The 24,847-nt window shown below is 38.8% G+C and overlaps 1 protein-coding gene across 1 annotated transcript in view; it reads left to right on the top strand.

The window, feature by feature from the left end:
- Window positions 1-24,847, top strand: part of CDH12 (cadherin 12) — a 409,272-nt gene that overhangs the window by 223,637 nt on the left and 160,788 nt on the right. Inside the window, exon 3 of the mRNA XM_087721991.1 lies at window positions 19,188-19,621. Coding sequence (XP_087578117.1) covers window positions 19,391-19,621 — 231 coding nt within the window. The 5' untranslated portion in view covers window positions 19,188-19,390. The remainder of the gene's footprint in view (window positions 1-19,187; window positions 19,622-24,847) is intronic.

Below are 24,847 nucleotides of genomic sequence, written 5' to 3'. Positions count from 1 at the left end.
ATCCTATTCTTATGCATGCCAGTGCTGTGTGTGAGGTAATTTAAGGTGGTTCTGACAAGTGTGATTGGCATCTTCATATCCGGTCACATGGGCGGCAAGCCACTCCCATCCGGCCACATGGGCGGCAAGCCACCCCCACAAAGGAGGCCACACCCACAAAGTAGGTTCAAACAATTTTTGAAACCCACCACTGGAATATATGTAATGTATTTACTGGTCAGAACCTGCCGAGGCAATGGCTGCTCACAGTAGTATAAACTCTCTGTAGGAAGCCATTCATTGTTGGTGTATTTTTCAGAGATATCATTTCATCAAGGACCATGTCAAAGGACAGCTTCAGGGAAGCTTATCTTTACAAATGTATCATTGATTTTGTATCTAAACCACATGCTGTCAAGCTTCAACGAGTAGACAAATTTATGTTTATTGTCAAAGGTTAGGCAATAAGCATTGTTTTAAATATATTGATTTCAGCTGCATTTATTGAGTTTCAGACAGCCTTATAGTAAAATAAATAACTGTATTTTATCTGTAATCAGTGTTAGGCCAAATATGATTTAATTTCTTTTTTCAAACTAGTCTAAAATAACATAGCCAGTTTGAATTAGTAAAATTCTTAATTCCTTCTGGAAAATACTAAGTTAATTGCTTCACTTACAGTTTTCCCTTTTCCTTGCCTCTATTCCTGAATTGATGACCCTTGATTATTGAATTAAATGCAGTAATAATCTTTAATCTGACAGATTTTTTTAAAAAAATCAAATAAGATATGTGAATCAGGATTTTGGTTCCTCCAAAGTCACATGGAGATTAAAACATGTGAAGAATGGTTTCAGGATGTAGGTTTGGCTAGTCTAGAGAAAAGAAGGCCTAGGGGGGACATGGTAGCAATATTCCAGTATTTGAGAGGCTGCAAAGAAAGAGGAGAGGATCACTTTATTTTCCAAAGCACCAGGGGTCGGAACAAGAAACAATGGATGGAAACTAATCAAGGACAATAGCAACCTAGAATTAAGGAGAAACTTCCCAACAGTGAGGCAATTAATCAGCGGAACAGCTTGTCTTCAGAAGCAGTAGGTGCTTCATTTGGGGGGGGGGGTGTTTAAGGAGAGGCCTGACAGTCACTTGTCTGAAATGATATAGGGTCTCCTGCTTGAGCAGGGGGTAGGACTAGAAGACCTCCAAGGTCCCTTCCAGCTCTATTCTGACCTATTTTGATTGATTGATTGATTGATTGATTGAAGGAGCCTGCAAATAATTCCTACAGTTAGAACAATCAGCTTATGGTGTTCATACACTCCTGAGCTTTCTAGTTCCTATCTCAGCATCACAAGATTGAACCCTTGAAATTCAGTTCTTTTCAAAAGTGTAATTCTCATCATCTACAGTTAAATAATAAGTGAAAGTGATCAAATCTTGAACCTGACATTCAACAGCACAAAGTCCAAAACCATCCAGAAAAGAGAATAGTTGCCTGATTACTCCCCCCCCCGCCAAAAATCTTCCTGTTAATTTCATGAAACATTCTCTATATCTAATTAATATCTAATATCTATATCAATAAATACATCCTTACCCTGCCAGTGGCATAGAACAATTCCCTATTATATCTATCAGGTTTGCTTCTGGCCTAAGAAATTATGTCATCCAGTTTGATTGATTCGAAGATGCAATATTGCCTCTACCTTGGGGATGAGGGGAACAGTTTTTACCCAAGTAATTCTTTCATCCAGTTTTCCCGGCAGTGGCAGAGTTGAGATGCAAATTCAATTTGCTCTAATGTTGAAACTGATAAGCAGTTGTTGTGGCTGATGTTGCTGTGTTCTACAGCCTTGCTTCCTGTAGTTAATTCCTTTTACTATGTCCTTTTTTAAAAAAAATATATGAATATTATATGTTTCCTTCATTCACTCAACAGGGAGCATGCTAGTTCATGTGTTTAGGATGCTGGCTTGACAATCAGGAAGCTTGTGTTTGAGACCCAAGTGCTGCATGGGGTAGGGTGATCTCTCATCCTTCCCTCCCAACTGGGCATCCGCCAGACAACAGTCATGTCATCAGCTAATCCTTTCAACCTGAAAGTGCCTCAGTGCTTCTGACATGAGTGTGATTCAATTAGCAATAGCAATAGCAGTTCGACTTATGTACCGCTTCATAGGGCTTTCAGCCCTCTCTAAGCAGTTTACAGAGTCCGCATATCGCCCCCACAGTCTGGGTCCTCAATTCACCCACCTCGGAAGGATGGAAGGCTGAGTCAACCTTGAGCCGGTGAGATTTGAACTGCTGAACTGCAGATAGCAGTCAGCTGAAGTGGCCTGCAGTACTGCACCCTAACCACTGCGCCACCTCGGCTCCCTACAGCTACATAGTGTGGCCTTTAGAATGGCAGCTTTTATTGCCAGAGAGAAATGTTTCTCTCTAAGCTGAAAGGACCTCACTTTTCTGCAAGTAAGATGCAAAAATATAGCTAATCTCGCTTTTTCTAGCACTGGTTATCTTGTAGGAACTGCTTGAATAACGAGTGAAAATAACACTGAGTATGCAAAAGGACTTTCTTGAATTAACAATGTCCAGGTCCCCCCATATGTCATTTTGTTCACACTTCACCTTGCCTTCTGATGGAAAGCTCAAGTTGGTAATATTACTTCTGGTTAGAAATCACAAGGCTAGATTTGGAAAATCCTTCCGTGGAAGTACCAACATTCACTTCAGAAATGAAATATATATTGCATTCAAATTTCTGTGATGCAGCACCCGAATTTGCCCCTGAGTGTTAAAAAACCAGCTCAGCATCTGTTGCAAAATTGCTCAGCTCATTAGTCATGAACCTTGGAAATATGCAGAGTACACAGTGGAGACATTTTAGAATTCATAATCTTGTAGGTCAAACAGATTTCTTGCCTTCTTTTACCAAGGGAGTTAGTGTAACTTTTTTTAATGCATGCTGACATTTCATGGCTAAATCTGACTTAGAAGCATGGAAGAAATCCCCTAAGAAGGAATAACGGATTCACTGTAAAACTATTTTAATATCCTTCGAAGCACAAATGTTTATTCCTACTTGGAAAACGAGGAGCAATAGAAGACAGAAACCGCAGTGAAAATATGTGGGATTAGTATTATACTGGTGTGGATTCCAGCAATCCAATTTTTCCCTGATTTGTTGAAAGTAAAAACTTAGAAAAAGAAATAGAGCAGGAATCAACAACACCAAGCCTGCAAGCAATCAGATCAAGTGCGTTTGTGCGCATATTTTTATGCAGTATCCAAAATGCTATGATATTGCAGTATCTGCAAAATCTTGCCTAACTCCTGTAATAATAGCAATATGGGTCATGGAATAAAAAATAATTAACTAGCTCCTAGGAAGCACTTTTGGATATACAGTACCGTCAATTGCTATACTGCGAGGAAAATTACAAAGCGAAACAGCATAATTTAATGTCCATTCATAGTTACTGTCAAAGGTAAGATTGTCTCTTTGCATAGAGAATTAATAAAAAGAAAATTCATTGCAGCCATTCTGGGACCATCTAGCAAACAGACTCCATCTGTTGTAGAATGATAATTGCCATTTTGTTCCTTACTTGAAAAGTTTGCTTGCGACTTTGCTTGAAATGAGTGGCTATTATTTTATTTTATTTCTTTTAATATATATATATATATATATATATATATATATATATATATATGTATGTGTGTGTGTGTGTGTGTGTGTGTGTGTGTGTGTGTGTGTGTGTGTGTGTGTGTGTGTGTGTGTGTGTGTGTGTGTGTGTGTGTGTTTATTTGTGCTGATAAATAAATAAAGGGAGACTAGTATAGATCTATTTCAAGCTATTTAGCTCTCATCAGCTAGCCATACCCTTACTGGGATTTGAACCTGGGCTATATGGCATACTAGGCACACCAGGCAGAGATCTTAGCCATTAGGCCACAGGCTCTTATCCTGTTATCAGCGAAGCCAGGGTGAAAGGTATCTATTAGATTTTTACAACCCCTGGTAAGCCCCAATTATGGGAGGAAGCTAACTGCTTCCATCATCTGTCAATCGGCTCGTCACAAGAGTCCATCACGACAGAAACCCAATATTTTTACTGTTGCCTTTGTTATATTTGTGGTTTTTTTTAATTTGTGCTGATAAATAAATAAAGGGAGACTAGTATAGATCTATTTCAATATATACACAAACATAAATATATATACACAAACATAAAAAATACAACTCTTCCTTCTAATAGCAGTTTCAAATCGGTACAATTCTCCTTATGTTATTTTCCCTTCTAATATATTTCATTTGAGTTTCACCATTTTTAACCCTCTTATTTTACTCTTCTATCTGATATATTTGGCATTTTGGCCCATTTTCATTATGACCTAAATTATGGACTTTGAGCTGGTGTATTAAGAAATCAAAGGACACAGCCTCCTTCCCAAGTAGCACCACAATTCTGCATCCCAGGAGGAGAAAAATCTGTGTTCACTCCAGATGATCACTTCACACCACCATTGTTCACAAAAATGAGATCAATAGGTTTAAAAATATGATAAGGAATGATAAAATATCTTCCAATATTTTAAGGTTATATATGAAGTAGGTTTATATTTTTATGTAGAAGACCCATGGCATATCGTAAAAATTCAATAATTAAAGAATGTTGCTGGTGTTTATTTTAAAACCAAAGTGGACCAATATCACATTATTAAAAAAATATATAATAAGAAACCAAAATCAAACAAAAGAAAAAGAAAAATCCATGTGTGTGTGTCTGTGTGTGTGTGTTTTTTTTTTTTTAAACAAAACAGCTTTGGAGTATATAGAACTACATTTATAGCTGTAGACTATATTCAAAGTTTCAAACATTCATATTCAATCTTTTGGTACAGATACCTGTGTAAGTATATATAATGCAGAAATAATCTATTAGAATATATTCCATGGAGATAAAACCTGAATAAATCAACCTAACTTAAAGATTCTACAAGACACTTTGCTCTTTGTGTCCAATTCTATTTTATACATATTTAACCATGACTAACACACACACACTTTAATTTTATTACGACAGCTATGTCAAAATTCTCAAAATCCATAGAAACTACATTTGCTAGATCAGAGATTTTATAAATTACTTTTCTGTAAGTGGCAAATTAAATATATAACTGCCGTTCACTGCTCTAGAAAATTCACTATTTTTAATCAGAGTTCTTTCATTTTCTTTTCAGTTGCTAAATATTTGAACCTGGAAATTAGCTTAAATTTATTTTGAACACCATTGTAGGACATTCTTGACATCCAAAATCTTTAACCACCAATTTGAAAAGCATTGCAAAAACATGGTTTCCAGGCAAGTAATTTAGTAGGGCTTCATTTGATGATCTGATAGGATTTTCTACTATCTATGCTGAAAATATAATGAATAGTTGCACACCATGTACGTTGGGCTTATCAAAAAGAATAGTACATTATAATGCTTCTGGCTCTCATCATATGTTATATGTTTAGCTCAGCAAATTGTTCAGGTTTTTACAGCTGCAGGATGTTGCTTATACAATTTTGCTTTGCCAGGATAATATTTTATTGCAACTACTCTTTTCATGATCTGTTTTGTTCACATTTTCCTCAAAGGCTATTCAGGTTAGAGATTCTCTCTCTCAAAATAGAATGCCTCGTTAAGAGGTTAAAATGACACCAACAGTCATTATGTTCAGATATAGTAATTCCGCTGTAGACTACTTCATACTTGTGTTGATAACTGTAATGCAGCCGCGCGAGAGATTGTGGGTGCACCTCGTTTCACCCACGTAACACCTATCCTCCGCGAGCTGCACTGGCTGCCTGTTGATCTCCGGGTGCGCTTCAAGGTGCTAGTTGTCACCTACAAGGCCCTTCATGGTATTGGATCTGGGTACTTGAGAGACCGCCTACTGCCAATTACCTCCACTAGGCCAATAAGATCCCATAGATTAGGCCTCCTCCGAATTCCATCAGCCGGTCAATGTCGACTGGCAACTACCCGGAGGAGAGCCTTCTCGGTGGCTGCTCCGACCCTATGGAACAAACTCCCCGTGGAGATTCGTACCCTCACCACCCTTCAGACCTTCCGCGTAGCCCTTAAAACCTGGCTGTCCCGACAGGCCTGGGGCTAAAGACTTCAACCCCACCCGAATAGTACAACTTTTGTGTTTTTAACGATGTATTGTCTTTTGTGTATAACTTGTTTTGTACTTCCCCTCCCCTTGAATTGTGAGCCGCCCTGAGTCCCCCCAGGGAAAAGGGCGGCATACAAATAAAGTTAAAATCAAATCAAATCAAAATCAAATCAAATAACATCTGAAGAACATGTAGAAAATTTAGAGACTAAATGATGCTGACCTACATCTTGCTAACAATGCTAAGGACTACTGGAAATGCTTCAGGGATGTTGTCCATTCATCTGCATCGAAGATGTCAAGATGTCTTCTACTTGCAAGCAGCAAGGTTGGTTCAGCGAGAATGAAGAGGAGATACAAGTTTGACTTCTTGAAAAACATCACCTTCATTGTGTCCATCAGAATGATTTCTCATCAGCTGCAGAAAAAATGTCTTCACTAGTACTAATAGAATAGATCAGAATAAACTATGTAAAATGCAAGATTCCTGACTGAGTACCAAGGCAGACAAAATATAGAGATCTCCTGATAGAGACAACTTAAAGTAGTTCTATGAAGATCCTGAAGCACAGGGGAACTGCCAGAGGACGGGAAAAGAGCTGATAGCAATAGCAATAGCAGTTAGACTTATATACCGCTTCATAGGGCTTTCAGCCCTCTCTAAGCGGTTTACAGAGTCAGCATATCACCCCCACAGTCTGGGTTCTCATTTTACCCACCTCGGAAGGATGGAAGGCTGAGTCAACCTTGAGCCGGTGAGATTAGAACTGCTGAACTGCAGATAACAGTCAGCTGAAGTGGCCTGCAGTACTGCACCCTAACCACTGCGCCATCTCGGCTCTGATGTGGTTCCCATATTCAAAAAAGGGGAAAAATAAATCCAGGAAACTACAAACTTCAGCTGACTGTTATTTGCAGTTCAGCGGTTCAAATCTCACTGGCTCAAGGTTGACTCAGCCTTCCATCCTTCCGAGGTGGTTGAAATGAGGACCCAGACTGTGGGGGCGAAATGCTGACTCTGTAAACCGCTTAGAGAGGGCTGAAAGCCCTATGAAGCGGTATATAAGTCTAACTGCTACTGCTATTGCTAGTACCATAATTGAAGTTGTTGTTAACCAACGGCAAAATCCAGGGGCAAATGCCACACCTGCAGAGATATGCAAAGTTGAGGGTCCTGTGTTCATTCATTTTATTTACTGAGAAAATTTATATGACTGTCCAACCCATTCATAGTGACTCTGGGCTGCTCACAGAAGTAAAACCACAAATCCAAACCGAATAAAATTTCATTCCTTTGGTGAAAACAGTCAAGTAAACCACTTGCTGAGTTCCATATCACCTTGGAGTTCCAAGGCCTAACTATGCAGTGGTGAGATTCACTTTTTTTTTTACTACTGGTTCTGTGGCCATGGCTTGGTGAGCGTGTCATGGCTTGGTGGGCATGGCTTGGTGGACATGGCAGGGGAAATATACTTCAAAATCTCCATTCCCTCCCAATCAGCTGGTACTTGGGAGGCAGAGAATAGATGGGGGTGGGGCAGTGGTGGGTTTCAAAAATTGTTCGAACCTACTCTGTGGGTGTGGCCTCCTTTGTGGGAGTGGCTTGCCACCCATGTGACCGGATGGGAGTGGCTTGCTCCCCATGTGACCGGATATGAAGATGCTGACGACACTTGTCAGGACTACCTTAAATGACCTCACACACAGCACTGGCATGCATAAGAATAGGATGTAAACTTGTTTTTTAAAAGGCATCTTTGGTTTGTGTTAAAACAACTTCAATACATGCAATGTTCTGATTGCACCACAAACGCAGTAGTCATCCTTACCTTTCACAGAGGCACTGAGTTTTATAAATAGGAGCATGATAGTGTAGAATAATCATATCCAAGGACCAGTGGTGGGTTTCAAAAAAATTTGGAACCTCTTCTGTAGGTGTGGCCTGCTTTCCGGGTCCACTGGTGGAACCTCTTCTAACCGGTTCGGTAGATTTGACGAACCGGTTCTACTGAACTGGTGCAAACTGGTAGGAACCCACCTCTGGGCCAGTCAGAGGTGGTATTTACCAGTTCTCCAAACCACTCAAAATTTCCGGTACCAGTTCTCAGAACTGGTCAGAACCTGCTGAATGCCACCTCTAAAACTATGTTTTCAGGGCCTTTCTAAAGAGTGTTAAGGGGGTGGGGTGCAATCTTACCTCTGAATTTTAGTAAAGGAAACCAGAGGAAAAGAAAGAAAAATCAACAGAAGTTTCTTTTCCCCCCTCTTTGAATTTAAAACTTCTCTTTTGCTTTCAGAATAAAAAATAAACAGCATTAACAAATTATGTTCCTCCTCTTCCTCCTCACTAAATTGTCTTATGTGCTTAACTATTATCTATAAAATCTGTATAGTAGGAAAGAAAATGATTGCATTTAAGAGATGAGCTCTTAAAAGTAGCCACAGATATTTTAATTCCCACATATTTTATCAACAGACACAGATTTTATCTGAGAAGTCACTTTGAGGGTATAAGTAGGGAAAAAAATTATGAAATAGCTGTTCTAAATTAAATGTTCAGACTCTGTAAGGTGTCCTTCCACATGGCACATCATGTCCATTCAAACCACATATCTTTTGGACTGGAAAAATTGTTTAATTAACAACAGAATACATCAACTTTAAGCTAATATTTGTGTTCCAGGTGCTGGCTATAGAGCAGCAGGCAATGTACATTATACTGCCAGAACCTGTTATGGATAGAATATTTTGTTGGAAACGAGGCAGGTTCTGGAAGCTTGTGTAAGCACAATCTGAAATTACAGTTACATCTGCTCCTGTATTGGTGTTGAAGCACCAACTCAAATGATTTTCTCATGATTTGGCAGAATTATTAGGGCAGCCGTTTGGTTCCCAAAATAAATGCTCGTTGGTTTTACCAGGTTTTGTGAATGTCCTCATCTCTTAGTTGGCAAATGGCTTTGTAGCATCCAATCTGTAGCATCCAGCAATTTGAGCAGTATATTCTTGCCTCTCCACCTCATGTCCAACACTAAATTCAGCTTTGTGGGTGGAGATTCCTTTAATAATAGGAAAACAATAAAATCTGCTCTTGTGCATGATGTCCTTTTATGTTTGAAGGGTTGGAATATTTTAGCAAACTGTGCATCCCCAACAGCCTACACCAATGTCAGTTTACAACTTCCTTCTTTTGCATAGAATCTAGCTAAATAGAATGTGAATAGTATTTTTATTGAAGACACTTTGTAGAATAAAAATATTACAAATGTAAAGAAGAAAGGCAGAAATAAAATGATAAATAAGTAACAAATGAAGAGAGAGAGAGAGAGAGAAAGAGAGAGAGAGAGAGAGAAGGAAGGAAGGAAGCTTATATTCTTACAGCAGTTATAAATACTTTTATATGTTATACTCTCTCTTTATAATTATATTGTGGCACTTTTCTTTCCATATTTTACCCTTTCTAATTATCAAGTCTATAAATCACATTTCTATTTTCAGCAAAACGTCCACAGATAGTTGTCACTGATAAATGTAATAATTGTCTTTTCCCTAATCAAACAAGTCAATTTGACATCTCTAATTTTTGAATCTTTATCAACCACTCCTGCATTGTAGAGAAGTATTTCCCTTCTTGTCATATAATTTTACTTCATTTACCATGTACAATTTTTCCCCCATTGTCTATCCGCTGTCCCACCAGTCCACATTGTCTTTTCCAGTTGTCTATTCACTGGTCCACAACGAAAATGACTTCAGTTAAAAATAAATCTTTAAAAATTCTTGTAGCACTGTGCGTCTTCGAACCCAACTTTTAAAAACTTGTTTACAAGTTCCCCAAGCAAGATAAAATGGCATTTCCACATTTCCAATATAAATTTAAAGGACCTTAACATTCTAGAAAGTTTTTTGTTATCATAAGAATCTGAATTTTTTTTAGTTATGTAAGAATTCAGGAGTACTTGGCCCAATTAAAAAGGGATTAATACTGTACTGAAATATGGACCTGCCTTGAAAGAGTCTAGAAATTACTGGCATATTTTATTTCTCATAAGGGGTAGAAAAACTTTGGAGGGGATTTTTTTTCATTCGCCTATCATTTTCTGTTTTTTTGGTTGCTTGTCTCTTTTTTTCTATTTTTCTTTTTCTTTCTTCTTTTTCTTTTGTCCCCTTCTAAGAAGAAAATGAGATCTAGTTACATTTAGAATATAAGCATCCAACATCAAACTATGCAAATTGAGTAAAAAGGAATGATTGGGTAGAGCATATTATACTAATATTATAATCCATACAATCAACACACACACACACAAAGAGAGAGAGGGAGGGAGGGAGGGAGGGAGGGAGGGAGGGAGGGAGGGAGGGAGAGAGAGAGAGAGAGAGAGAGAGAGAGAGAGAGAGAGAGAGAGAGAGAGAGAGAGATTATAACCTGGCATTATTAACACTGAAAATTAAAATAGCATAATTAAAGTTCTTATTCATTTGGGGAGGGGTTAATTTAAGGTTGTTGTTGTTTTTGTTATTACACATGAAGTCTTGAGTGTTTATTTTATTTCCATGTGCACAATTCAACATATGAATTCTAATGTGCCACAAGATTCATGAGCTTCACGTGCATCTTTAACTTTTTCAATTGCTGAATTTCAGAGGAAAAAGTGGCTTTTGCTTGTTATTGCTCTAAAGTATCTTAATGGATCTCAGTCAATACTTTTGGAATTCTTCCAACAAGGAAATGTTTCCTTACTTTGAAAAATAGAATAAATGATGGGAAATAAATAGATCTGAAGAATCTTCATCTCTATGCAAAAGTCATTTATCTCCAACCTTTCATTAGAATTTGAGATTTATTATTTGGTATTTCCAGGAATGCTAAAGCATTTTTTTCCCCAATCCTTTTATTACTGTCTTGTAAATTAGCCCACTAAATAAGTGCCTTCATTTGCAAATTAATCAATTAAGAGGCTAATAATCTATTTCCATGCTATCTCTAAAAGAGGGAAGCTTAGCTTTATATCTAGCATTGGAAAAATGCTTCTGTGAATAAAGTGAAGAAAGATATAAAGTGATTTGTCCTTCTTTCAGCAGCACATTTTATTTCACTGAGGCCAGCATAGAAGTATAGGGTGACAGAAAAAGAATAATAAATTCATCCTTTACCTGCATAGAATTCCTTTCTTTTGCCTACATTATTTTTTTTAAATAAATAGTATTTTTTTTAAAAAAAATATATAGTGCTTCTTCTTTTAACAATGCCTAGAGCAGAGGTAGTCAACCTTTTTCTATCTACCGCCCACTAATGGAGCTTTTTTGATGGAAAAAATTCCTTACCGCCCACCAGTTTTTGCGCAAGTGCGGAACATGAGCATATTTCTTTTTTTCAGACATGGGTTCTAAATTTGTTTCACAATTTAACAATTACTTTTACTATTACGTTTTGATCTGCACTTCACACAGTGCTTTTTTCCCTCCTCTTTTCCCTTTTATTACAAACACCCAAAACAATGCCGTGTTAGGTGCCAATTTTTATTAAGTGTCACCATCAAAACAAAATTCCTTTTCCTGCCTTCTTCTTCTTTACCTTTCTTGTAGTAGTTCACTATATCAAGGATCTCTTTTTCCCTTTTTTATTTTCTCCTTCTTCTTCCTTTACTTATTTCTTTCTTTTATTTTATAAGATAACCAAACTTAATTTATGAGCCAGACTAAACACTGCTTACTCTCCTCCTTTATTTTATCCCCTTTTCTCTATTTTTCTTTTTTGTTAATTTTTTTTGATCTTTTCTTTTTTATCTCCTTTTTTTTTAACCTTCCTTAGGACAATGTACAAAAGTAAGGCTGAGCTAGTTAGCCCACTTATTATTATTAGCCAACAACAATTCTCTCCTGCCTACAATAGCAATAGAAATAACAGTTAGACTTATATACCGCTTCATAGGGCTTTCAACCCTCTCTAAGTGGTTTACAGAGTCAGCATATATCGCCCCCAACAACAATCCGGGTCTTCTTTTTACCCACCTGGGAAGGATGGAAGGCTGAGTCAACCCTGAGCTGGTGAGATTTGAACAGCCGAGCTGCAGAACTGCAGTCAGCTGAAGTAGCCTGCAGTGCTGCATTTAACCACTGCGCCACCTCGGCTCCCCCCTCATCCTACACCAAAGCACGCCGAGACAAAGATACTGCAAGGATTTATTAACACACAGACAGGACCTTGGCAGCAATCCAGCACAGACTAAACTTGGCAGCAATCCAGAACAGACTAACCTTGGCAGCAATCCAGCCTGCCAAGCTAGCCACGGTGGGTGAAATGAGGACCCAGACTGTGGGGGTGATATGCTGACTCTGTAAACCACTTAGAGAGGGCTGAAAGCCCTATGAAGCAGTATATAAGTCTAACTGCCATTGCTATTTGTGTATATCATGCTGTGTGGTTAAATGTTGGATTTTTACTTCATCTTCCTTTTTTCTTATATTTCTTTCTTCCTGCTTTCTCTTAGCTCTGGCAGCACAAGATTTGCCAAACTTGGTCTCGACTTCAGGCAGCAATTTTCAGAGAGTTTATTTACACAAGAATTCCTTGGCTAAGAGAATTTTTATCCATCTTTTTATACTAGGCAAAACAAGTCAAACGCTGCAGGAGAACTTGGCTAATGGCTTAATGAGTAATGCTTGAGAGTCAGTGACCAGCTTTATTTGGTTGCCTAGGAAACACAATTGTAGAAAACCCAGTCTTTCTTTTGATCTCTGTTTGCCCAGAAGAGTTAGCAGTTCAGTTATGGTTCTTTTTGAAAGTAGAAAGCATCTCGATGCACCTTAAAGGACATGAAATTTATTACGACTTAAGCTTTCATGAACCACAGGCTCCTACTCTGGATGCAGATGTAATTATTTTAAAAAAAATCCTAGCAATAGAGGAACAAGCTATTTTCCACAACAGATGCCCCAAAACTCTTCATGGTATGTTTAGCAACAGATAACATCATTGTGTCCTTCTCAAAAAAAAAATGTTGTTGGGAATGATCACTAATTTAACTTGCATGCATTGAAGTGCTGATTGAATTGTCATGCTATTTAAAATTCATCACCAAGTAACCTTAAGCTTTGACAAGTTTCCCTCCTCTAACAACGGAGGGATATATTTTTACCATTCGGGAAGTATGTGGTATGCATCTAACGGAAATAGATGTTTCCTAATATTAAAGAGGCCACCAAAGGCATTACTTTCTAAGGAAATTGTTTCTGATCTGTAACAAATTGAAAAAGAAGGATCTGCTTGGCATGTATGTCTAAAACTCTGTAAATATTTAAAAGCAGAAAGGCAAAGTTATATAAACATAAAGGAGACTTATAATGGGAGAAGGAGAAAGTCTATATAGGGAATAATTGTATTTCTTTCTCCTTAATAAAGAAACAAAAAAGATGTGATTGAAAAGAGTCACGGTGGCGCAGTGATTAGAGTGCAGTACTGCAGGCTACTTCTGCTGACTGCCGGCTGCCTGGAATTTGGCAGTTCAAATCTCACCAGGATCAAGGTTGACTCAACCTTCCAAGGTGGGTAAAATTAGGGCCCAGATTGTTGGGGGCAATATGCTGACTCTGTAAACCACTTAGAGAGTGATGAAAGAAATGTCCTTCTGGGTTCGGCTCCAAGTGGGGGAAAAGACACTGGAGACATGGAGGCTGCTTGGAAAGATGGTTTATTGGTGGACAGGACCACATGGCTTGAGCCCTGAACAGAAAAGGTGATCACATGCTTCAATGTTGGTGGAGAAGAAGAGAAGGGCTGAGGGAGGGGCTTGCTAGGCTTTTTATGCCCTGTTTAGTCCCACCTCTCTGTTTCCTGTTCCTGTGTAAGAAATGTATTCTGATTGGTTGTCAGACTCCCATGGGGCCATGCAGGGGCAACTCTCTAGGCTGTGGTTTGAATCCAGGTATAGATGAGTTCTCAGATGCCATGTGGAGAGTTGAGTAAAGTTCCAACATCATCATGCCTTTACTCCCACCCCCCCTGGGGCTGCAGTGGAGAAGTCTTTATTATGTAAAGTCGACTAGCCTGGCCGGGTGAATGGCCCATTAACTGGGGATGGGCAGGAAGCTACAGGCAACTATTCTGTCTTTTAAAACATGTTTCTTTGTTTTCACATCCAGAGAAATATTCTGCCTTTTCAATATTTCCTAGGATATTTCATTTTTCTGGGAGAGGGCTGGATGATAACTTCCCACAAGAGGGCTGTAAAAGCACTGTGAAGTGATATATAAGTCTAAGTGCTATTGCTATTATGTTGGGAGAGGAGCCTCTGACGTATCACATAACTATCCAATGGAAAATAAACTGTTTTCCATTTCCATGATACTGAATAGCTCACAGATACCTCCTGAACTTCCTACAAAAGTTCTCTGTGTGCTTTATTCGGCGTAACATCTTCTACATACACTTCTTCAGTAACCTGAGTTTTATATAGCTATACTGGCATTGCCAGGGCAGGATCTTGGGGCAGAATATTAGGGCACTATCCAGGTGCTCTTTAAGAAAAATGTCAATTGTCTGAGTTTTGGCAGCCTGACTATTATTATGATATACATCCAAGAGCAAAACACAGCAGACAACACACAGAGCCTTTATAAAGGTAATCGTGGTTTATTTACAAATGTATAGAGACACATTCATGGAGATAAATTCCTTACCACTCAGCTATGCACACAAGGAGATAAATGAGATACACAATGAGAGAGAGAGAAACGCTCTCTAATGGCTACTTATATATAGACATTTGACCATAGTCTCCACCCCACCAGAGTCTTTTTTTATTTTTATTTTTTATGTAAATGTGTTTTATTTTCCATTTTCATTTTCGTACAGTCACACATATACTGTACAGAACCGGGGCCATATAACATTAAACAATAAACACAGCCATTCTCTTGTCAATAATACCCCTCAAAATAGAAACCCAATGTACCTCTTCGACCCTCCATACACCCTTTCTTTCGCCCCTCTCCAACTTCCCTTCTTCCAACCATCATTCCCCTCTACCCTACTTCCCCTCCCCCTCTACCACTCCTCTCTCCCAGTACACTCCCTCCCTTCCTTCTCACCCTCCCTCCCATCCTCTCTCCCACCCTCTCTACCCCCCTTTCTTCTATCCCTCTACTCCTCCCTTCGGTGTATTTCTACTATCTATTAATATATTCAGCTTGTCCTATTTTTACACTGGAATTAAAGAGCAACAGTATACAAGTGCAGTCGCCCACCAGAGTCTTAAAGAGGCAATACCATATATTGCTGAATCATCCTCATCGCATCAGCTTACATTTTACAGCACTCCTTACAACTGCTGGCAGCTACTAAATCCTCATTACTTGACTTCAATGCATTCTCAAGTCAAGCTTGACTTTTGATGATTAATTCATGGCCATAAAGGATGCAGTTTCCTGGACAGCAATAATGAAACAATTCTCCTAGTTCTAGCTTATAGCTCTGTTAGTCCCTGGTGCAAGCCTGGATTGATTCTGCTTAGCTTCTGAATCCAAACATGGTTGGCCCAGTGCTACTTCTGCTCCTAGCTACACTAGTAAATGTTTATATAGCAGGATGAACGACAGACTTATATCTATTATCAACATGGTGTGGCATTACCAGTGAAATATATATATCTATTTTATGCTGCAGCTGAGCTCAGATTCTCTCCTCCCCACCCCCCCTATTTTTGTCTTGTATGAGTTCCTTGGCCTGTCTGGTTTTTAATAATATGCTCTACTTTTCTTTGTGTGTTCTGCTATACTATATGCTTCTGTAACAAAAACAACAAAATGTTATACCACCCTGAAAGAATTAAAACCCTCTGGGTCTTGCCACAATCATTAATTAAAGCTCCAAATTAAGTGAAATTCATTTTGCCCTTAGTCACAGAAATATTTAATTATACCCATTTAATGTTACCAATGTATTAAGTAGCTACAATTATTTAGGAAAAAAAAGCATATATGTGAAAAGCAAATACTCAAAATGTCTAATTACAAACTATAGCTAAGAAGCATACATTGGCATGATGTTTGGTACGCATCACATACTTAATGAACTGTAAGTGTTCACTGCATCAGGATGTTTTCCTATGAGAGGAAGAGATTCGCCTTCTTCAAAATGGTTGTACCTTGTGAAATTCCCATTCAGTGCAATTGATGTTATGTGGGAGATATTTCCCATTGGATGTTGTCAAATATTAAAACAACTGATCCCTCGTATATAGAACTTAAATATCTCCTGTTATTTTCCTTCCTCATTCTTCTTGCCTAGAGTTATCTGCTCAGTTTATTTGTGGTCAGCTATAAAAGGAAAAGCAGATATATTTTTTTCTGACGTGCCCCCCCGCCCCCCCAGAAGTAACATTTTCTGGAGTTGGGGGTGAGTTCAGAATAGTTCTGTACCAGAGGTGTTATTCAGCCAGTTCTGACAGGTTCTGGAGAACTGGTAGCGGAAATTTTGAGAGTGGGGAGAGAATGGGGATTTTGCAGTACCCTTCCCATGCCACGCCCACAAAGCCACGCCCACAGAACCAGTAGTAAAAAAAGAGGAATCTATTCTGTACTATTCAGTGTTCTGTCCCCCCTTCATGGCTCGTTAACAAATGGCAGGCAAACAAACTTAAAAGGAACTTCCTTTATCAGTTCTCGGCTCAGACTGGCTTCGAGCCCAAAAATAACATCAATACAGTCTCTGACCAGATAACGGAATGAAAAACAAATCTTTCTCATGGCAACGCAAGTTAAACAAAATGAAAGCAAAACACTTCTTCTTCTAAGAATCAGGGTTACAGAAATCCAATCACTTCTCCAAGTGTAGCCTTGAATCAGGGTTACAGGAAACACAAAGCACTTATCCAAGTGTATCTTACATAAACCACGACTGATGATCAAGCAATGTTGTACCAACCAAGGAACGTTGACTCCTGCAACTAGGGCGTGGCACCATCCGTCCTTTTATCCCCAGAATATGCCCCTAACGAGCCCCAGCTGCATAATTAATCTTGCATCCCGAAAAGACTCACAGAAGACTGCTGCTGAGTCACAACAATTCAGTATATAGCACCAGGCCACAGGACAATGCATATTCATTGACTGTAATGATGAATGTGTGACTAAGAGAGAGAAATGAGCAAAAGATAGTTGATATAGACATTGTTCACAAACTTACTTTTTCAGTCACTGTCATAATTGCGAAAGTCACCATGTAAAGCAGACTATTTGTTCTATGTTTCCTGCTCTGCATTTCTGGTAACTTCTGGCTAGATGGAAGAGCAAGAATGCAATCCTAAGTTTTGTTTCTTTCATTACAGATTCTTAGGAAAAAGGGAACTTCAACAGGATTGGCATTTCTTTATTTGGGTTTGAATCCAAGCACTTTTCCAAGTGTAGCCTTGAATCAGGGTTACAGGAAACACAAAGCACTTATCCAAGTGTATCTTACATAAACCACGACTGATGATCAAGCAATGTTGTACGAACCAAGGAACGTTGACTCCTGCAACTAGGGTGTGGCACCATCCATCCTTTTATCCCCAGAATATGCCCCTAACGATCCCCAGCTGCATAATTAATCTTGCATCCTGAAAAGACTCACAGAAGACTGCTGCTGAGTCACAACAATTCAGTATATAGCACCAGGCCAGTGGTTAAATGCAGCACCGCAGGCTACTTCAGCTGACTGCAGTTCTGCAGTTCGGCTGTTCAAATCTCACCAGCTCAGGGTTGACTCAGCCTTCCATCCTTCCGAGGTGGGTAAAATGAGGACCCAGATTGTTGTTGGGGGCAATATGCTGACTCTGTAAACTGCTTAGAGAGGGCTGAAAGCCCTATGAAGTGGTATACAAGTCTAACTGCTATTGCTATTGCTAATTTCTACTCGATGAAACTCATGTGTGTGAAAATAACGGCAATAGTTAAAGTCATTCCATAATATCTTCTCTTTTAAAAAGGCCTAATAGACATACGTTCTTTGCAACTGGGAAAATAGAAATCTTTATGTTTGTTTAGTTGAAGTTAAGCCCATTAATGGGCAGAGCAAAGCAGCGTAAAGTACAGCTAGGCGCACAGATGAGAAATGCCTTTGTGCATATTGTTATAAAACGTAACACCCATGCTTATCTTACCACAACTTCATTTGTGTGTGTCTGTTTATGGAGTTGCTTCTCTCTTGTAACCAATAATCTTGTAGTACTTATATTTGGTGATAGGATGGAGATTTTCACTTTGGAAATATTGTAAATGTGTCCTTGAGTGATAGACCAAGTTCTAGAAACTTATTTGGAGACTAAGTATTGGTTTTGCAGTCCTGGAGTAGTAGTCAGTAAACCAAATTCATCCTTGTTGTAATAGAGTTGAGAAGGGAGAGGGAGGTTACAAGTTTTCTTTTCCAAACTAACATAAATGTGGCAATAAGATGTGCCAATGTTCTCATTTTTTTTGTTTCTTGTGGTTTTTTCCCCCTTGTGAATCGTGAGTAAATAATAATAACACTCACTGGTGTGTAACAGCTTTATTTTATAACTTGAAGGGCAGATACTAAAATAATACATAGCAGAAGCAGAATGAGATACTGCTAATATTAGTTTACTATATTTGGTTGTGAATCAGTGCTGCGGCATAAAATACAATAATACTTTGAGTTCTCTCTCTTTTTTGTGTTCTGTCTTATTCATTGTCTGCAGAAGTTAAGTAGGTGGGAGAGTTTGGATGACTACTATAGTTTGGATGACTCTATAGACTACTATAGAGCCGAGGTGGCACAGTGGTTAAATTCAGCACTGCAGTTCAGCAGTTTGGCTGTTCAAATCCCACCAGGCTCAAGGTTGACTCAGCCTTCCATCCTTCCGAGGTGGGTAAAATGAGGACCCAGATTGTTGTTGGGGGTAATATGCTGACTCTGTAAACCACTTAGAGAGGCCTGAAAGCCCTATGAAGCGGTATATAAGCCTAACTATTGCTATTGCTTGCTATAGTATAATTTTTTGTATAATTTCATGCTGCCATATAAATTTCTTTTATAGGTCCCTTTAGATGGAATTTTATGCAGCAGGAACCTTGTCAACCGAAGAATCAATGTTTGTGTTAGCATTTTGGCAATAGAAAAAAAAATAAATAAATCCAAAGCTGAGCAGTGAAGGTCAACAGACAGCCTCAAAACTGGATTCTTCACCTCATCATTCAACATTGGAGTTTTTAAATCCTTGCGGTAGAGAAACCATTGCCAATGCTTACAAGGAACTGCTTCTCCCTGCTTCTCTGGGTCCTGTTCAATGGAGGCATCTTAATGTTACTTCATTCACAACCACAACAGATTTCCAAAGCTGAGTCAAGGAGAAATGTTGTCACCAACCCTGGAAGGAGGATACCCACCTTACGGGTCAAAAGAGGCTGGGTCTGGAATCAGTTTTTTGTCCTGGAAGAATACATGGGCTCCGAACCCCAGTATGTGGGAAAGGTAAATGCATAATTTTCTAAAATCAAAGCTCACTCAAAGGAGTCTTTTTCTTTAACTTTTAGTCGCAAATTTGTGTTTTTATTTTAAAAGAAAAAAACAACTCTTTTCCACTCTTATCACCATGTTGTTATAATTTGTGATTATTTTAAGAGCCGAGGTGGCGCGGTGGTTAAATGCAGCACTGCAGGCTACTTCAGCTGACTGCTAGATCAGCAGTTCAGCGGTTCAAATCTCACCGGCTCAGGGTTGACTCAGCCTTCCATCCTTACGAGGTGGGTAAAATGAGGACCCAGATTGTTGTTGGGGGCGATATGCTGACTCTGTAAACCGCTTAGAGAGGGCTGAAAGCCCTATGAAGCGGTATATAAGTCTACTGCTATTTTTGCATGGTTTTATGAAATCAGATTTTTGGAAGAAGTATCCACTATATATAAACATTGATTTTTAGTAGCTCAAGGAAGAATTTACCAACAATTATATAATTACCAATATTTGAAGGCTGTTTTTTGAAGATTGGCAGTGCTGAATGCTCAGTATAGAGAAACAAATAACTAATAATTCAGTATATAATTTGATACATCATGTACTTATTTGTCATGGAGTCGATCCCAGTTAAGTTAATAAAGCTTTCTTTGGAATAGACTTGCATAAGATTTTGCTTTATTCCATTGAAAGTAATTGAATGAACTTCAGATATTTGATACCTCGTAGATCAACGTTGTTAATGAAATGTTTAATGTTCAGAGTTGTTATTGGAACACTTATATGTGAATATATTTGTGTACACCAATGTTGCAATAAGCTTTGTGATATGACAATGCAATATAGTAGATCAAATAATTTATGCAACTGAATAATTTGATGAAATTGAAAGACACTTTCCCGTTTCTCATTTCAGAAATGTGTATATTCATACAAGTGTACATATGCCTTCTGGAGACATTTTAGATGTATTTAATCCATTCAAGCAAATTATGAAAAATGGCTGAATATTTGACTTCTATCAGCTTGCATCATTGTTTGCAAATGCAACAATTAGATGTAATTGTGCTCTCTTTATACAGAGAATATAGGTATTTCTTGCCCCCTATCCATATACCCACAAGAAAAAAATGTTATATACATAACTAGGAATTGGATTCTAGTAAGAGAGAAAGATGACAATGTCATTTTGTACCATTTTCCCAAGCTTTTTCTTCTACTTTGAGGGTTTGTTTTAATTTGTTTCATTTTATTTTTACATCTATTGGACTTATCACAAGAAAACAGCAAGTTGTCGTAAGATTTTATATATTGTACATTTTAAAATATACCTATAGGTATTATAAATATTGCTGTTTTCCTAAAAGAACAATAAACTCTTCTCTAAACAAGAATGATGATTCATGATCTCACAAGTTTTAAATGATTCTGTCTGCCCATATTTGAATGTCAATGATCTGAGATGATGGAAGTTGAAGTCTTAACAATAACAAAAGCAAAACCCACTTTTTATGGCCCCCGTGAGATTTATTTTTCTTTTTTAACCAGTAACCAAGTGTGGTAACCAACTAACATAATCGGAGGGATGCAATTTTCACCTGTTTTTAATCCTTTGGGGTTGAATTTTTGAAAACAAAAGAAGCGATAAAAATAAAGGGATTAAAATTATCCTGTATTTTGTGATTTTTCCCAAACAAGAGCAGAAAAATCCTTTAATAGCAATAGCATCTAGACTTATATTAATTTCACAGTGCTTTTACAGCCCTCTCCAAGCATTTTACAGAGTCAGTATATTACCCCAATAATCTGGGTCCTCAATTTACTGACCTCGTAAGGATGGAAGGCTGAGTCAAAATTGGGCTGCTCAGAATCGAACCCCTGGAGTGAGCAGTGAGTTAGCCGTGCATCCCTACAGTATTGCATTCTAACCACTGTGCCACCATGGCTCTAATTTTAATGTGGTTGTAAATTCGCCAGTGCATTTTGATGTGCTGTGTCCTGAGGGGTTCCAGGCCCAGAAAAAAGAAAGAAACTAAGGTGATATCAATGGAAGCTGTCTTTCCCTGATCTAAAGGAATATTATCCTTTTCTCTTGCCTTAGTAGCAACTAACTTGGGAGAGTGTAAGAAAAAAAGACATGGAACTGATCAGTGGTGGGTTGCAGGCGGTACGCCCTGGTACGGGCATACCAGAGCCGTTCCAGTATGGTGCTCCAGAGGGCTCACTCACCCGCCCGAGCTTTTTACTGGTCTCTTAAGTCTTTGGTGCTTCCGCGTCCGTGCACGGCATATACAATGCCTGTGTGATGCTCCGTTGAGCAGTCGGAGCATCACAGAGGCTCACAGAGGCGCTAAGATGCATGCGTGCATTGCGTGCATGTGCGCATCCACGTGGATGCTGCCGGGCCCGTTCTAACCATACCGGTTGGAACGGATCTGGAACCCACCACTGGAACTGATGTTCCAAATAGCAATAGACTTATATACCACTTCACAGTGCTTTTACAGCCCTCTCTAACCAGTTTATAAGGAGCCGAGGTGGCGCAGTGGTTAGGGTGCAGTACTGCAGGCCACTTCAGCTGACTGTTATCTGCAGTTCAGCGGTTCTAATCTCACCGGCTCAAGGTTGACTCAGCCTTCCATCCTTCCGAGGTGGGTGAAATGAGGACCCGGATTGTTGGGGGCGATATGCTGACTCTGTAAACCGCTTAGAGAGGGCTGAAAGCCCTATGAAGCGGTATATAAGTCTAACTGCTATTGCTGACTGCTATTATAGAGTCAGCTTATTGCCCCCAACAATCTGGCTCCTCATTTTACCCACCTTGGAAAGACAGAAGGCTGATGAGAACCTGGTGAGATTATGATCTGTTAAATTGCAGGCAGCCGGCAGTCAGCAGAAGTAGCCTGCAGTACTGCATTCTAACCACTGCACCACTGCGGCTCACTGCAAATAGCAGATTATTGTTGTGACTCCCTACTTTGTTGTTTGCTTGCTTTTTTTGTTTTTTGACACTGTTATATTTTCAGAGGAAAAGCTTATTTTGTTTATATGTTTTCTTATCCCTTTTCTCCATTCCTAACTTCCATGCAAAACCTGCCTGTTGTAAGCTTAAGCATGGTAGAATGTTGTATTAGAAGGGAAACGAAAAGACATTTTGAAAGAAAAGAAAGGAAAATGTGACTAGATTCTCTTTTACATTCAACGGTAGTTCTTTATTTGCCATCATAAATAGTTTGATCATCAGAAGCATTTCAGGCTGGATTTAGGGTGCTAAAAGCTCATAGAATTCATAAATATATAAACCATTTAATGTCAGCATGAATTTGGGAAAATACCTCTCACTTAAGATCATTGATTAATATTACAGATCTTTCTTTTTGTCCACATGCTTTTTAAAATGAATTTGAGGCTGAGAGAATATATTCTTATTTCTGAGATTAATATCCATTCAGTTAACGTTGTTCATTTTACCATAACACCTTAAAATATTTCTGTTGTTGTTTCTATCTTTTGATCAAGGCTGTAGCTTCTAACAAGTTAAAATAAGCAGGAACAAAATGATGAGGATCTGTTATATTTGATCTCAGATTAGCATGACCTAATTGTTACTTAGACGTTTTATTACAGGGAGGAGAAGCTATAATGATGAATAAAGGTTTGGTGTTTTTGTTTTGCTAGGCGTGTATCCTGGGTATAATTTCAGTTTAAGAGGAGTAAATTGATGCATCCTTGAGTACTCAGTGTAGACTTTTAAGCAAATAAGTCCCTAGTGTGCTACTTCTATTTCGAAGATAAAAATAAAATATGGATGGATCTGGATGATAGAATACAAACTAATGAATGCATAACAAATACCTCATTAACAAGAAAGCAAGAAACACAACTGTGAGCATGATAGTGTTTTTTTGTTGTTGTTACGGAATTGATGCTTGCTTATATCTGACTTTATGAAAGATTTATATCAGCCAATATACTTCTATTCAGTATCAAAATTCTTATGCAACATTCTCTGCTTCGATAATTATCTATCTCCTTTGTTATTTATTTCCAGCTTTGGCAATATGTGCACAAATATAAAACTTGATATGATAGGCTATTTTTATCCTTACATTGGCACCAAGGCTGTTGATATATGCCAGTACGTTTTGCACACTAGTTAGAAATGATGTCTACTATTAATATAACAGAAGTTAACTAGCCACAAAATTAAAATATTTTTTAAATGGCTGGTTCTTAAATAAGGTAGTTTTGCAGAGATAGGCCTGGGAAGCTGTTGTGGCCCAGCAGGAGCCGTTGGAGCTGCCACCAGACTCCGACAGCGAGGGGCCCGATGAGTCGGCTCTGGAGGATGTTGAAGACCCTGGACAGGGTTCCGACTCAGAGAGGCTGGTTGGCCACCAGGAGGCGCCTGAGCCTTGGACCAGTGGGGAAGAGACAAGGGAGAGTGAGCCGGATGCCAGTAGTGAGTTGTTCCTGGATGCACACCATTGAAGAGCTACTACAGTTGTGCAGTTACAGGAGGTAATTGCACTCAGCTGGTGGTCATTAGGCTCCTCTCCAGACTGTAAAAAGACTGCTTGTGCACACGTCCCTCTTTGCAGAAGTCAATGCAGGATTGAATGTCGGAGAACATTACTGTGAGCTTGGCAGGCTGGATTGCTGCCAAGCCTTATCTGTGCTGGATTGCTGCCCAAGCTTGTCTGTGCCAGTTTGCTGCCAAGGACCTGTCTGTCTGTTAATTAAATGCCATAACGTATCTCTGGCTCGGAGTGTGTGTTGGTGTGGGACGAGGGGGGCAGAACAGAAAACTTTGAGAGAGATAGAAAGAGAGAGATTGGAAGTGCTTAATTCTATATTCACTGGCTGTTTACCTCCCTTGTCTTGTCATGGCAGCTGTGCTGGAAGAAAAGTGGGACAGTTGTAACTAGACTGGGATTCAAATGTTGCAACTATAGCTATTGCTTCTCCATCGCAAATTACTTCCACCCAGATATCCCCTGTGCAGAAGGTGTTCTCAGAATAATTTTGGTCAATCTAAGTGAAGCTCCATGGTAAGGTATAAACAGAATAGGGTCCAGCATTGCAAACTGGAAAAGAAAGCTGACCTTTTGTCTGTTTTTTTCAATTCTTACACATATCAGAAGCATTGGTTCCGCTAATCGATAGTTTCAGCATGCTGACTTGTGAGAAGTTGTCACATTTTCTTAACTTCAAGATATTTTTTGCCAAGCCAGTAAAATTAGA

Source organism: Thamnophis sirtalis, unplaced genomic scaffold, assembly GCF_051295495.1.
Source record: "Thamnophis sirtalis isolate CommonGarterSnake01/CBP01778 unplaced genomic scaffold, rThaSir2_p1.2 scaffold_8, whole genome shotgun sequence".
NCBI classification, from domain to species: Eukaryota; Metazoa; Chordata; class Lepidosauria; order Squamata; family Natricidae; genus Thamnophis; species Thamnophis sirtalis.
Note: the sequence above shows the minus strand (reverse complement) of the source record. Positions and strands in the feature narration are given on the sequence as shown.